Source organism: Triturus cristatus, chromosome 10, assembly GCF_964204655.1.
Source record: "Triturus cristatus chromosome 10, aTriCri1.1, whole genome shotgun sequence".
Taxonomy (NCBI): domain Eukaryota; kingdom Metazoa; phylum Chordata; class Amphibia; order Caudata; family Salamandridae; genus Triturus; species Triturus cristatus.
In genome coordinates, this window is record NC_140593.1 from 180976282 (window position 1) to 180991771 (window position 15490).

Consider the following 15490-nt stretch of genomic DNA (forward strand, 5'->3'; position numbering starts at 1 on the left):
GTCGTCAATGTGAGCTGCCGCTAAATCAGCACAGGGTCATAGCACCTGGTTCATTAATCGTTGGAAAGTGTCAGGGGCCCCATGAAGGCCTTAATGAAGTACGGTAAAATGGTATAGGCCACTAGGAGAGGAGAATGCTGTCTTCTGCCGACCCTGTAGCTTAAGGGGCACCTGCCGGTATCCTTTGCATAGATCAAGAGTGCTGATGTAGCGTGCTGTGCCCAGCTGTTCTACCATCTCGTCGGCTCTCGGGAGGGGATAGGAATCAAACCGGGAAAGTTTGTTGACCTCCCGAAAGTCGATGCAGAACCTAATGGACCCATCAGGCTTGGGCACCAGGACTATGGGCAAGTTCCATTTGCTATTAGACGGTTTGATTTTACCCATGTGCAACATTTGTTGTACTTCCTGCTCTGTGGCTTATCTCCGGACTCTGGGATACGGTAGGGGCGCAACTTTACCCTTTTTCCTGGGGGGTGGGGAGGTGGTAATGGCATGCTCTATCAATGTGGTTTAAAGGTTGTAGCCTGGTTTCTAAGTCTTGTTTTTGTCTCTCAGGTATATCACAGTCAATACTCTGACTTGAAGTGTCGTGATTCAAGTCTAGAGTTTAGAAAGAGTCTTAGACATCTCTGTTGAGCAGCTCTTAATATCCTTTCTCAAATTGCAAACATTTAGCAGGAAAGAATTCACTTTGCAAAAGCTAACCTCTTTGAATGTTACATGACCTTTCCAAAAACAAATCAATTGTTATACAGAAATATTCTACACTAAATCAGTGGCACATCAGAACTACGCCCAGTCATGCTGTCTTGTTTTAAATAGAGAGCTCCCACCCGAGTCTCAGTGTGAATTAAAAATGCTCTGAGTATAGAACTATCCCATTTCGAAGCCTCCTTTCTAGGCCGGATGTTTTTGATTTTTGTGGTCTGCGAAATAGAACCCCACACTTTTGAAATGCTAAAGAAATACAGCACAAAATCTTGAAAGTAATTCTCTCCCCATAAGATCAAAAACAATATAGTAACAGAAATGTAGAGCAAAACAATGAACTGGACTTTTGTCTTTGACAGCTCTCTTCACATTTTTCCAGATGCAGACCCAGGAGCATCACAGAATTGCATATGCACAGCTCAGGAAAATGAAGTGTAATGAGCAGGGGGTGTTGTCGACCACGGCAGGAAGGCGGAAGCAAACTAGTACTGCTCCGTTGCTCGATCCACGATCGCTGCCATTCATCTGCATCCTAGAATCAGGCCACCCCCTTCGTAGGACCGGTGGGGTGCATGGAGCCTGAGGACCCCGAGTATTGCTTCAGTAGCCCAGTGAACAGCTGTGACCTGCTAAATTCTTCTGAGGCTGGGGAGCCCACGTGAAGAGCCGGGTGCGTGACCTAGCCTGATGGGCCTGCGGACCTAGAGAGAGCTTGCCTGGCTCAAAAGGGTTGTGGTGGATCCTCCGTGTGGGCCTCTGTGGTCCCCCCTCAAGTAAAGACTAGTGGACTACCGTCCTTGCCGGAAGGGGGACTACAGAGGCCTGGGGTGCCTGGCAACCGGTCCGCAAGTGAGGCAGGCGCGGCCCGTGTCATGGCCTAAGATTGGAGTGGGGAGAAGGCTCCTGGCACCCGGCCCCCACTTGGCACCTTAGCTGCTAGGGGCCTCCCTGGATCTCTCGCCGAGAAGCTAGTTACTGGTGCTGGATCCCCTGGTTGGCCTGGAGGCCTAGGACCTGAGCGGTGGCAGTGAGTACCAGCAGGCATGCATTGGTGGCATTAATTACATCGTGAGTGAGGCCTGGGATTGCACTCTTTTCTCCACATGCGCGGTCATCAGCAAGGGGCTACCCCCTTTTTTGAGTGGAGTTAGATTACGTTCTGGGTGTCGACTTTGCTGATTGGGCCTGATCGGCAATGGTGTTTCCTACAGCAAAAAGATGCAGGACAGGTGGCTCTGAACGGCAGTGACCTTCACCACCTGGGGGGAGGGGGGAGTTTCTGAAACTCATAGTCTTCCTCATTGGACTGCAGGGGAGACAGGACCGTTCGTTCCCCTCTTCTAGATGCGAATCTTTAGGCCGCGCAGAGTGGTGAGGCAGGTCTAGTAGTGATGACCCTTGGAGGTTTACATTGACACTGGGGCCCACCCAGCACTGCCGGCTCTATAACCCCTTACCCGTATGGAGCCTAGAGTGCCTTGTCTCGTGATGACCACGACTGAGGATTGCTCGTGCCCCTCTCTCCACCAACCACCCTAGTATTGTTGAGAGGTGAGGCGGGTCTCTTCTCTTGGAGAACACTGGCATATGCAATTTCAAAACGCCTGCAGGACCTTTACTCGAGATCAGGACCAGAGGTGATCCACTTCTTGAATTGCACCTGTTAACCCCTGATCTATGCATAGCAGGTGCATTTTACATTGGAGCGGAGATTCCGTCTTTAACCTACGTTCTTCAAGTGCCTCAGGAGGTGTTTTGGTGGTGTACGGTGGCCCTTGCGTGAGGAGCAGTCTGGCTGGCTTTCTCCTACACTCCCGTCTGGCCTGCATACACCTACTGGTGCGCCTACCTTATGAGAGCAGAATATGGAGAGGCGTTTGGGTTAGAGAACCCGTTCACTGGGTCGTCATGGGGCACGATCCCCAGAACAGATCGTACACAGAGGTAATGACCCCCCACCCGATTGATACATTGGATAAAATACTGGTAGCCATAGTAGAAACCCGACAAGTGTTGTGCCCCAGAGTTGATGCTGTGGCAGTCGAGGTGAGCCTGCTTTGTGAAGATCATAAGAAGCTGTCGGTACCAGTCACCCAGAGTGCACACTTAACGAGCTGCGACCTGCAATCACGGATCTTGAAAGACAAGTCTATTCTTTGGTGACCAGGGTGCACAAGTTTTAAAAGAGAGCACAAGATTCCAAGGGCTGCTTCCGTTGCAACAACCTCCAACAACCTCCAGGTTGTTGGATTCACTGATGGGGCAGAGGGCCATGATCCGGTCTCATCCTTAGAACAATGGCCCGATGACACTTTCTACTCACTACAAGGTGGAGCGAGAGCACAAGGTTCCGGCACGAAGGCTGCCTCGGGAATCGACTCCCAGACTGGTGGGGATCCGCCTCTTGAACTTCAGGGCCAAGAAAACCATCCTGAGGGCTGCCCGCACAGCACATCCCCATAAATATGAAAATGCATGTATTTTCCTCTTCCCGGACTACACATTGATAGTGCGGCGTCGCAGGACCTCCTTGGGAGTCAAGAAGCAGTTGACACAGGCAGGCCTCTACTACTATCTGTTGTACTCCGCAAAGCTTAAAGTAATACCCCGTCAAACAAGTTATGTTTTCACAGAACCTGCTGACGCCTTGGAGGGGGGGGGGGGGGGGGGGGAAACACTGCTAAGAATCATCCACTCCGGTCACTCATATACATCAACGTAGTACAGTCGGTTTGTGGGAGGGCAGTAAGGCCAAGATGGCGCTGTGCCGCTCGCGAAAGGGGCTCCGTCTGCGGCACAGGCGCAAGACCAGCAGCAACGCACGCTGACGGCTATGTTGCATTTAGCATTAGAGCGTGTCTCCCCACTCCACTGCAGCTACTGAGGATTGCCAGTCGGACTCTGGTGCCAGCGCTTCGTTGAGCAGAAACTCTTTTAACAGTATTAACGAATGTCGCCCCACAAACTGCAGCTTTACTGTCTTAACTCTTGTCATGTTAATGTAACATACATGTTTGAGTGGATGAGGCCTTCCCTTCCCTCCCCTTCTATCACCTCCTTGGGGGTCACTCACCTTTACATTGGCACACATTCCAACCTTCTTTTTAAAAAAAAAAAAATATTATTTTTATTGAATGTTGACTCACATCGACATATTTACAATACAGTGCTGGATAATCAGTGGCATACATTAATAATCTGGGCACCCGTTAAACAGGTCTTAATTTCACATTGTAGAACACTAATTCTGTCAATCCCCATGCAGCCCCTGGGTATCGTCCAACGCAGCCGGTCATGAATCTTCCATGTGTTTAGATTAGTCACTATCGTCCGATATATTCTCTTGTGGGGGAGGTTCGCAGATGTCACCCCGATAATGGTTCCATTTGCCCCAAATTCGCGTCCATTTTTTTGGGCATCCTCTGTGTGCGTAGACAGATTTCTCCGCCACCATTGTGTAGTCCATATCTTGACACCACTGCTGAGGCGTTGGGGATTGATCCGAACTCCACCGCTGTGCTATGTTTCGTTTAGCTAATGTCATCCCCAGCATTACCCAGTCCTGATCTGCATGCGTCAAGTCTGTGGGCTCCCAAATATTAAGTAGACAACATTTTGGAGCGAGCGGAATGACCACGTTAGTAACCTGTGAAATAGTGCGCATGACTGAGGTCCAGTAGGAAACGATCCGTGGACATTCCCAGAGTGTGTGCCAAAAAGTACCCTCCGCACCACATTTTCGGAGGCAGAATGAAGTGTTTGCCCTGCCTATTCTGTGTAGCAGGGGCCTCGTGTAATAGATGCGGTGCAAAATATTTAATTGGAGTTATCGGAGGGTGGAGGGAATTGCTGCTTCCCGTGGGGACATCAATGCTGTCTGCCAGTCACTTTCATCTAGGTCGCCCAGCTCCATCTCCCACTTACTTTTAAGGGCTACTGTAGGATCCTGTTGATTGTTTATTATTTTACGATACGTCAATGAAATGGCTTTCGCCTGGAGGTGGTCAGTAAGTAATCTGTCTTCTAGTGGGGAAGACTCGGGTAATTGCGTTTCCGCTGGGATCACTGCCCTCAAGGCATGACTGACTTGGGCATATCTATATGTTTCGGTTTGCGCCAATTTGTATGTGTTTTGTAACTGAGCAAATGGCACCACTCTCCCTTTCTGCCACAGTTCCTCCACCCTGGAGATCCCGATAAGGTCCCACTGTTGGAAACCCTTGGTGTTTTTGAGTTTTCCCAGTTGCTGTGTATCCCATAATGGTGGCGCCTGTGTGAGCTTCCCTTCCCACCCCAGCGCCCTCTGCGCCTCGTGCCAGATTTGGAGTGTGTGGGCCGTAGGGCCGGTGTATTGTGATTTCTTTGTTATTATATAATGCTCCCATTATCCCTTCTGCGCCCAAAAGATAGCGATCCATTCGGAATGCCGGTTCGTCCTGAGGTGTGTGTAGCCATTGATTTATTGAAGTTAGTTGCGCTGCCCAGTAATAGGTCTGTATGTGCGGTAGGGCGTTTCCACTGTCGTACCACCCCATGGTTAGTTTTTACATAGCGATCCGAGCTGTCCAGCCGTCCCACAGGAGTTTGGTGACTTCAATATTTATCTGGGCGAAAAAGGAGGCGGGAATGTGAAAGGGGGTATTTTGCAGGACATATAAAAAATACCCAGCAACGTCAGTGGGAGAGAGCGCCAGTGCTTAACGTCGCAGCGGAAGCGGGACAATGGTTGCATGAGATTTTCTTCAACGAAGTGTGCCATCTGAGGGGTGATATAGATTCCGAGGTATATAAAACCCCGTTCCGCTATCTGTATCTCACAGTTACGACCAACCTTCTTTTATGTTGAAAAAATGGAGAAGTAAGTTTGCTTAGTCTTCTTTACCCCCTACTCTTATTAATTGGGAGATTGGATAATGGTTCATGTTACTGGTTGCCTGCCCATGCCCCTGCCCCCCCCCCCCTCTGTTTTTGCGCTTACTCTGGGAGAGGAGTTGGAGATTATGTTAATACTGCTATTTTTGCAGGTCCTGCACCGCATACCTTATCAGCACTGGGTTGCGCACATACCCCACTCCTCTCCAAGTACTCACTTGGAACATACTGAGCAGAGGGACAGCTTGTAAAGGACACTTAGTCCAACAATACATACGGCAGAGCAACCAACCCTCATTGCATTTCTTCAGGAAACGCATGTAGAGGGGGATGTCGATTTCCTGTTACAAAAACGATGGTGAGGGCAATGTTACTGCACTACATATTCTAGGTTTGCCAGTGGTGCCCCCTTTAAATGCCTTGCCACAGAAATGGACACTGAGGGAAGATACATATTTGTGGAGAACCTGCTTGATTGCCATCCGCTGCTGTTGGGCAGCATTATTGGACCGATTGTAGCCCAACAAGCCTTACTGGCCCACCTAAGGTTCTCCTCACGAAGTAGGAATATAGCCCATGGCTCATTGGTGGAGACTTTAACAGCGTACTTGTCCTCGACTGCTCACACCCCGACTACTGACCTCCCCCTTGGTAGCGACTGTGGCTGGACTTAGAGTGGCTTGCCTATTGGTCTCTTCTTGACAACTTTCGTGCATTATACCTGGATATGAAGGACTACTCCTGCTACTTCCAGACCCATGACTTGCATGTGAGACTAGATGATATTCTCTACCACCCAGCCATTCACGCGAGGGAGGTGACAGGATAATACCTTGGTCAGACCGTTTCCAACCTTAACCCACTGCAAGCGCACTTGGACTGGGGAGCCCCTCGTCCACCCATCCCCTTGTTGCACTTTCAACCAGCCCTGTTATAGGACAGTTTGTTTCAGGACGCAACCTGTGAAGTGTTGATTCTGTACTTGGCGGAGAATTGGATGCACAGCAATGACCAAGCCCATAGAATGGGTGGGAGACACTAAAAGCAGTGCTTCGGGGGCACTGCATTTATGCCGAGGTAGGAGTTCGGGCCGACTTGCACAGAGAAATAGCCCTAGAGCAGTCCCTTGGCACACTAGAGGTGGAATCTCATGAAACCCCTGAGGTTCAGCTACTTGTAAAACTGCTGGACTGGATGGCCTTCCGAGTTTTATAAGGCTTTTGAAGACTTTCTAGTACTTAAATTACTGGAGTTCTAGCAGGCGGCCTTGGAAGAAAGGAGGCTACCCAAACACGTTGCGATTCCCTCGTCTTGTTGCCGAAAACTCATAAGAACCCACTAGAGGTGACATCCTACCCCCCTTTGTCGAAGTTAGGCATGGACTATAAGATCCTCATTAAGGCCATTGCTGGCAGTGTCCCGGAGCATATGACCCAGCTAGTACACACCAAACAAAACAGCTTCTTCCCTAATTGTTCCACTACCCTCAACATCCGCAGATTCTACAGAGTGTTGGAGCTGGCCTCGTCCCATTGGCTGTATGCTGCTTGCTTAATGATCAACCTGGAGTGAGGGTTTGATACTGTGGACTGGGCCTACATGTTCACAGTGCTCGCACGGTTTGGCATTACAGAATGTTTGCTGGACCTCATTTGTTTATTTTACACAACTCCCAAGGCCAGAGTTAAGATACGCCAAATCATTACAGCCCTGATGGAACTCAGCTGAGTTACACGCCAGGGATGTCCTCTGTCGCCCCTCTTATTTGCGCTGACAGTGAACCATTAGTCCATTAGCATTTGCGGCGCTATAGGGCTGAATAGGGTATTTGTTTAAGGGATGAACTACACAGTGTCTACCTTTATGCAGGTGATGTCCTCATTTACATCTGAGACATCAGGCAAGGACTTAGAAGAATCAAGACGGCTCTTGCTGAATTTCAAGACGCTTCGGAATTGGGTGTGAACTGGGCGAAGACATGCCTGTTCTTGTGAGCCCAGATTGCCAACCACACCTTCTAATTGTGGTACCCCACCTAGTGAGATGGGAGCCTCGCACATTTTGTTATCTTGATATTCATTATTTCATGAACCCCAGGATTTAATAGATGGTAAACTCAGCCGGGACATTAACTCAACTGACATTCTGTAGCACACAAAATGTTCTCCTTTTATTGCTTTCATAATCTATGTGTTTACATACTGAACTCCAACTTTCTTACATTACATAGTATACTAGGGACCTTTATTTGGAAATAGGGGAGTGTTGCAATCCGGAAGCTCCAACTGCCAGTTGACAAAGGAGGCCTGGGGCTCCTAACTTGGAGCCTTATTATTAGGCAGTAGAACTCCTATGGCTGTCATGGTGGTTGGTGGGCCAGCTGGCCGGCACTTGACCGAACTGGGCCTTCCCACACCAGGCTGTGCAAACCGTACGATCCATGAGTTGTTGCTACCAACGGGGAAACTCCCTCCACAATCCAATAAACTACTGACCATCTCGTATATCAGCTACACCAGAAGGCCGTGGCTCTCGCCAACTCGGACGCCGTATTCACCAGAGATCTGCATTAGTTCCCGTCAGGGAGCTCCTTGAGAGAAGAGGATAGAGATATGGGAGGCAGAATGGGTAAATACTGAAACAAAATGTTGCTTTATGCTACTTGAACAGCTCAGTGCGGATCATAATCTGCCCTTGGGCCACTTCTTGGCTTAAGGGATTCTGCTGGCCGAGCTGCAGAGCAATTGGCAGATTACAGACACGGGGCCTGACACACATCTCCTAGTTGATGTGGTCCACATAATGGGTAATGGATGCCACTTAATTACATGGTTCGCGTGCGCGACGGCTCACACACCCCATGACATATTACATTCCATCAGACAACATGGGGAACCTGACGTCAGTCGTGCCCTAACACAGAAATAGTGGGTCAGGGCCTTTCTATGCTCACGTAAAAACTCTTGCAATGTGAAGCACCAATATATACAACACAACATTTTATGCATAGCATACCTTAGACCTGCGCGTGTGCATAAAATATACAGCAGTACATCAAGTTGTCCCAGATGTGGCTCCCAGGACACTAATATGGTGCGCATGTTTTGGATTTGCCCAGAAGAGTAATCGTTATGGAAGGTGGTCACAGATGCCCTGACAACTGTCACGGAGAGGTAGGACTTATTCAGCATGGAAATGGGTCCACTGGGGTCATTTAGACCTAAAAAGGTGGGAAGTGCCGCCAATCGATTTATAGACCTGGCCCTACTCGTAGCTTAAAGAGCCATCGCCATGAAGTGGAAAGATACCTCCCGATCTATGTTATTGGTTTGCAGCCACACTGAAGTGGGTCAAGGCTGAGTCAGTAGCCCTCGGTAGAGAGGAGGCCAGAGGCTTGCGCAGAACTTCCAGTGTGCTGGAGTTGGGCACGCTCCTGCATGAGTTACAGATGCTCAATTAACTAACGCCCTGTATAGCATGCAGAGACAGATGTTTGATATTCCTTTCTCTCCCCATTATGTCCTCCACCTCAAAATCTGCCCTCCAGAGTCTTTGCATATACATAATGCTGGAAACTCCCTCCCTCTGGTGTGGAGACTACGCTTTCCTACTCACTGCATGCTTGAAGTTGTTCTCTTGGACGCTCTCACTTGGTGCCAAACTGCTTACTTGCCACACATGCAGAGATCTTGACTGTTTGTGACTATTATGACCTGCCAGTTGCAGCTGTTTTAATTAATGTTTATTGATTATGTAAAAGCTGAATCAATGTCTCCTGTTGAGAAAACTGCCATTGCGTAGAATATTTAGACCCTCTGGGAACTTATACATTGCTGTTGACTTCATTTCTATACTGCCATGGTTATATTGTGGTTTGTACCATCAAAAAATCAATAATTAATGGTTTAAAAAATGACGTTCAATGAACAGGATATCTGCCCCGTAGAGACCTTTGCTTATGCAGGAGTCTCAAGTCATGACAGACTGTGTATGTTGGTGCAGTCAGGGATGAAACTGGTTGCAAATTTGCACGTTGAGTACGAGCTAGAGTTGGGGGCTAGGACACCTCTAGCCTGACATGTTTCAAAGTTCTCAAACGCCCTCCATTCGCCCAGTATATTATTGTGAAAGAATAATGGGGGGCCCTGGGAGACAACGTGACTCTTCGGCAACGCTGGCGCTGAGGGACCTTCACTGGCTCCCTGTCAATAAAAGGATCGAGTTTAAGTCACTGGTTACGGTTTACAAAGCCCTTCATAATATTGGTCCGCCACCTCTGTGTGATAGATTCTCTTGGTATGAACCAAAGAGACTTCTTCGATCCTCCAACCAAAGTCTGGCAGTTGTTGCCAGAGTAAAACTTACCAAGATGGGAGGTAGGGTCTTCAGTACGGCGGCAGCCCGCCTCTGGAATCAGATCCCCCAAAAATTGCGTCAAGCCAAAACGCTGTTGAGTTTTGGGAAAGATCTTAAGACCTGGCTTTTTGGCAGAGAATAGAACGCATCATTCTTGTTCCATCGGCTTTTGTTTTTTACTGTCCCAGGTTACTACAGTCTCTCAGCGCCAGGATACCCGTAGGGTGGCAGACAGCGCTATATAAGAGTTTATACAATACAATACAATATTAGTTTCATTTCATAGTCCTCACTATTTTCATCCAGTACAAGGTACTTCAATAAAGAGTTATTCAAACCGGGCACGATTTCCATGTCAGACAACAATCATTAAAACACTAACAGGTTGAGAATTTGTTTTATTGAAAGAGTAGTCCTGAAGTGCTTTTTGACCTGCTTAAAATAAATACATTTTCTTAAGTAGCATACACTGAACTGAAGTGAATGTAGGTGCACCTAGATTTTGGCTGCCAACAAATCTAAGCCACATGAAAATAATGATTTGGCCAAGCAGGAACTGAACCGATGGCTCCTGTTTTTCCAAAATTTGCAGCTAGGGCACAGGAACACATCTTTTTACCTTTAACCCCAAGAAACTTGCATAACAAATACCTCATCCCTTTCAAACTCATTTTAATCCGCCTGAGGTAGAGAGCTGTTGTACACAAGTGCTGTCAAGGTGAGAAGTGCTCTGAAAGTTCTGGGCAGAGCCTTCTAAAATCAGGTCTTACCTTAACGGGATCTTCCAGAAATAGAGTGGAAGGTGGAGGGACATGATGTTTTACTGTTGTAGAGGAATCTGTTCTAGGCCCTTTGAGGTTGAAATTGTGCCTTTGAAATGTACATGACTCTTACATGTGATGCCTTTGTATATGACAGATGTGCCTCTGGAGTTAAGGCTTTGCATGGCATATCCTTAGAAACAGGCCCACGTATTGTGCTTGGCATTTGAGGGTTCAGTTGACCATATTGTGTTATTCATTAGGATTGCTTCTGTGTATGTGATGGCATACCACAGGCACATGATGGCGGAACACTAGTTAATGGTAGTAACTTAACAAGACTAATCTGCTTTTGTAACCTTTTCTTATGGTTCAGTACAATATAGCACGGTCTAGGATATTAAAAGAACATAAGGTGGTGGGAGAAATTCTGGAAAAACTGTTCCTATTTTGACTTGTTTACATATGATCTAGTCTCTTCTCTGTTTTGAGTTGTAAATTGGGCAAAAAATGATGTACTGAAATGAGGTCCTGAGTAATTACCAGTGGTGGAGATTAAATCAAAGGCGTCCACCCATCTCTTTTCTGTTCTTCTAACTGTCGGTGATGTTGCTAGAGTTGAATATTCTGTAAACGTCAGTTCTTACGATGTCAGGAGGGTCAAAAGTCTTTCAGTGCCGTATCCAGTGATGTTTGCTTGTCTGATATGTTTGAACAAAAGTGAGATAAAACACTGAAGGCTCAGGCTTTGATATGACCTGCTCTGACTGTCTGCTTTTGACCTGTCCCTACAGTGGTAGTAGAAAATGTTTGCCTGTAGGAGGACATGCACAATAGCCGGCGTTACACCTGTAATAGAACAGGGTTTGGCTTATTTTCTGTTATGCCTCGAGGTGATGTCTCTAGGTGATGTATTGCTGGGAGATAGCATAGCATTATATTAGGTGAGAAAAGAGGGGGCACATGAGTTTACTAGGAATGAGACGGACATGGGTAAACTGGGTAGAAAGATTTCGTTAAATTGAAAAATAACTTCAAATAGAAATGGAAACGGTCATTTCCTTTAAAAAGGCTGGTTACAATTAAAATAAGATTTCTCACATTCAGTTACTGTCTTTGATATTATTCCTAATCTAATTCGCATGACATATGAATCTTTCCCACAGTGGACCGAAGTTCGAAAAGACGACGAGTGAAGCCATTGGCAGATTGTCTTTTAGAAGCCCTGGATTACGATAGCTCGGACGACAGTGATTTTAAAGTTGGTGAAGATTCAGGTATTTGTTTTTAGAGAAGAAAGTACTTGTTATAGCCAGTAAGTTGATATATTACTTTTACATATTAATGTGCACTAAAATATACACCAATTAATCTAAATACGTTATCAAATTGTGTATTGTGAACTAGCCCACATGTGAGTAGCTTTCTACTGTGTGAACCAAATTCTTAAAATGTGTGGGATTATCTATAATTTTCCATGAGCAATATTTTGATGGGATATCTAAGCATTCATCTTTGTAAGATTATAAAATCTAATCTTGTAGTGTGTGAAAATTTAGTACATGCAAATGGCAGCGTCATCCTGGGACTTCCTTTCGATTTTTATCTATTTCCTTAGCTTTGTTGGAAACGCAGTGCAAATGCAAATAAGCAAATGCATATATCAAACATAAACCACAAAATGAATTTTCTCATACCTTCTAAATTGATCCATTTTTGTATTAAACATTAACTCCTGAGTGTAAACTAGTTCCTGTGGATGATCTGTTAAATTATGTAATAATAAAAAATAAAAAAAACATTGAGTGAGTAGGAAAAGGCAGTAGTCTGTATATTTAATAGGCTGAAGACAGGATTAAGGATGATGTGAGCTTCCATTTATCATTTGATGGCCAAAAGACTTCCACAAAAGGTATCAGAGGCGAGGTGACTGAAGAAAATGAGAAAGAGTTGGAGGTCAAAGCGAGTGAGCTATAAAGAAACGGGTCGTAATTTCTTAACTCTTCAGATAAGCACGAATCAGTGTAAATGTTATATCAAGCAAAGTAATTGTGTAAAAATCCTCTCACATGATGTCTAGTAGAAAACATGATTATGTATTACAGACTCTTTCGTTGCTCAGTAGTGTCATGTTTCCATACTAAAGCTTCATAGCTCTCACAGAATGGCCACTACATCACTGTGAGTAGTCCTACATGAAGTGAAATGTATATGGGATTCTAAAATGTGTTGGAAATATAAGAATATCTGTCTATCTTCATGGCATGAGATTCTACAGAGGCTTTTATTTTGAAACATAGAAGCGTATAAAGCAACGGTCATCAGTTGTAATTCAAATAACTACAGCAATGTACTGTACATGAATTGTAAAACAGGCTAAGTAGAGAAGTGAAAGCCTAGTAGCCAGCCAGGCGTTTTCACAGCCTAACTGTACAAAAGATATTTCTTAGAACAGTGGTTCTTAACCTGTGGTCAGAGGACCCTCTGGGGTTTGTTTGTCAAAATGATTCAATATTAGAAATTTTACATTTAAATTAATAAAGTATATACAATTAGAGAAGCAAAATTGAAAATGTTACAAACTTGTTCTATGTTTGATTGGGAATTAAAAACAAAAAATGTGCTGAGCATTTGTTTGGGGTCCTACTTGGTTTTTGTGTGTATTGTTTTAAAGTTCAAATCCTAGTCATTGCTTAGTCCGGGGGACCCCGAATTCCAATAATTAATTAGTGGGGTACCTGAGTTTAATCATTCAGTTAACAAAAGTCAAAAGGTTGCAAACCGCTGTCTTTGACCATTTGTGTAGGCTTTATTATCTATGCATGCCATGCAATCTGGTTTCCATGTTAAATTGCTCAATCTTACATTTCTTTGTACAGGTTCTGCGCGAAGTGGAAATGAAAGTGACGATGCCTCAAAGGAAAGTGTAGAAGGATCCAGTAGTGACTCAGATGAAAACACTCTTGAGGAAGAGCTGGCCACAATAGCAGCGGATGAGGAGGAAGAGAAAGGGCCAATTGAAGAGGAACCTACAAAAGGCTCTGGAAGTGATAACGGTCTGGAAAGAGATAATCCCATTAGCAAAGAGGAAAGGGAAGACTATGATTCTGAGGAGAAGCCTAAAATGAGAAATGAGAAAAGATCAGAAGTAGATACTGGTATAGAAGAACAGACCGATGAGCCTAGAAAGTGGAATTTGCGCAGAAACCGCCCACTATTGGATTTTATTTCAATTGAGGATCTGAATGAAATGGATGATTATGATAGTGAAGAAGACAATGACTGGCGTCCAACTGCTGTTAGGAGGAAAGGCAAAGCAGCATCTCACAAAGAAAGGGGAGATGGGGAAGATGATGATGGAAGTGGAAGTGAGGAGGAAAATGAAGAGGATGAGCATGATGAAAATGACAGTAGTGACAGTGAGGCCGAAAGAAAGCTTAAGAAAAGAAAAGTTCTAAGTAGGCAAAGCGCTGATGAAGAGGAGCTGACCAATGATAGTCTGACCCTTTCACAGAGCAAAAGTAATGAGGTATGTATGTTACTTTCTTTAGAATCCAAAGAAAAATCTTCTTTTTCGATTCCATTAAGGTGCAATGTTGAAGGATGTTTTCTAATAATTTTAATGTTATGTTATTGATGTTTTTTAAATGCACAGTCTGCCATTGGTGTGGCATTACATCACTTTCTGTAGTCTCAGGCTACTTTCCAAACAGTTGTGAGGTTTATAGTGCAGTCTTGTGACAGTTTGGCCTGTGGAAATGTATAATCTTTGATGGGAATTAGAGTGCCTTTCTTAGTAGGTAAGTGTGACTTCAGACCTGTGTACGATAGTTTTTATACTGGATGGGTGAGCTCACAGGGTGGTACCAGGTTACCTGTTCATCTTCTACATTGGTAGGTGTATCCTTTTTGCAATTAATTTTTTTGAACATTATTTGGTTCCTTGTGTGCGTTGTTGGGTATGCTAATAGCCATTTAATTGAGTGTTTTGGCTTTGCTGACTGTACCTTCTTAGAGTGTGCTTCTACAATCATGGGGATATCCAATTATATACAGTAGCATTGCTGTGTTGAATATGTGTGAAATATTCTGGTTGATATGTTTTGATAGATGCTATACTAGGTATGTAATTTCACATCTATGATGTACATAAAGTTGACTGTAAACGTTTTGTGTAAATGCTTTTAGTGTAAACAGATCTTTAGTATCTCATTGTCCAAGCCTTTCTTTCACAATATAATTGTCTTGTGTTTATCCAAAGCGCTCTAATTACTGTACTATTCTCTTGTCATTCATTAATGGCTGTAAACCTATTTTCTTAAATCTTTAACCTCATACTCTCAGATAAGAGTAAGTATGTTTTGGCATGTATGATCTTTTATACAGGGAGCTAGTTTATCTCTAACCTCATGTATTGCATTGATTGTATCACCTTCGTTTATAGTAGCTTACACCACTCATGTTAACTTTCAGCTGGACAAATGGTTCTTTTTACAAAACCTGGGATAGGCAACATATTGATCAATATGAAATAAATCAAAATTAATTAAGTACAAAGAGTTCTCCATAGACTCTGTTTATGCCCTGAGGAGCACATAAAGGGGATGCGGGCTAAATGCCCCCCATTCTTGAGCCTCTAGAGGCCCCAGGGAGCCCACCCCTGGTGCTGAAATTTGTGTACATGGGAAGGGGAGCAGCAGAGCCCCCCCCCCCCGCCTTGAGCCTCCAGAGGCCCCGGGGAGCCCACCCCTGTGGCCGAAATTACTTTAAATAAGTAGGAGGGCCAC

The 15490-nt window shown here is 45.1% G+C and overlaps 1 protein-coding gene across 15 annotated transcripts in view; it reads left to right on the top strand.

Annotated features, from left to right (window-relative positions):
* The window catches only part of PHF14 (PHD finger protein 14), a 1035579-nt gene that overhangs the window by 60790 nt on the left and 959299 nt on the right, over positions 1-15490 (top strand). For 12 of the 15 annotated variants that reach the window (XM_085630765.1, XM_085630766.1, XM_085630773.1 and 9 more), the window contains exons 2-3: positions 11870-11980; positions 13583-14232. In XM_085630765.1, the coding sequence (XP_085486891.1) occupies positions 11870-11980; positions 13583-14232 (761 nt within the window). The remainder of the gene's footprint in view (positions 1-11869; positions 11981-13582; positions 14233-15490) is intronic. The other 3 variants (XM_085630779.1, XM_085630777.1, XM_085630778.1) reach the window with 1 other exon arrangement.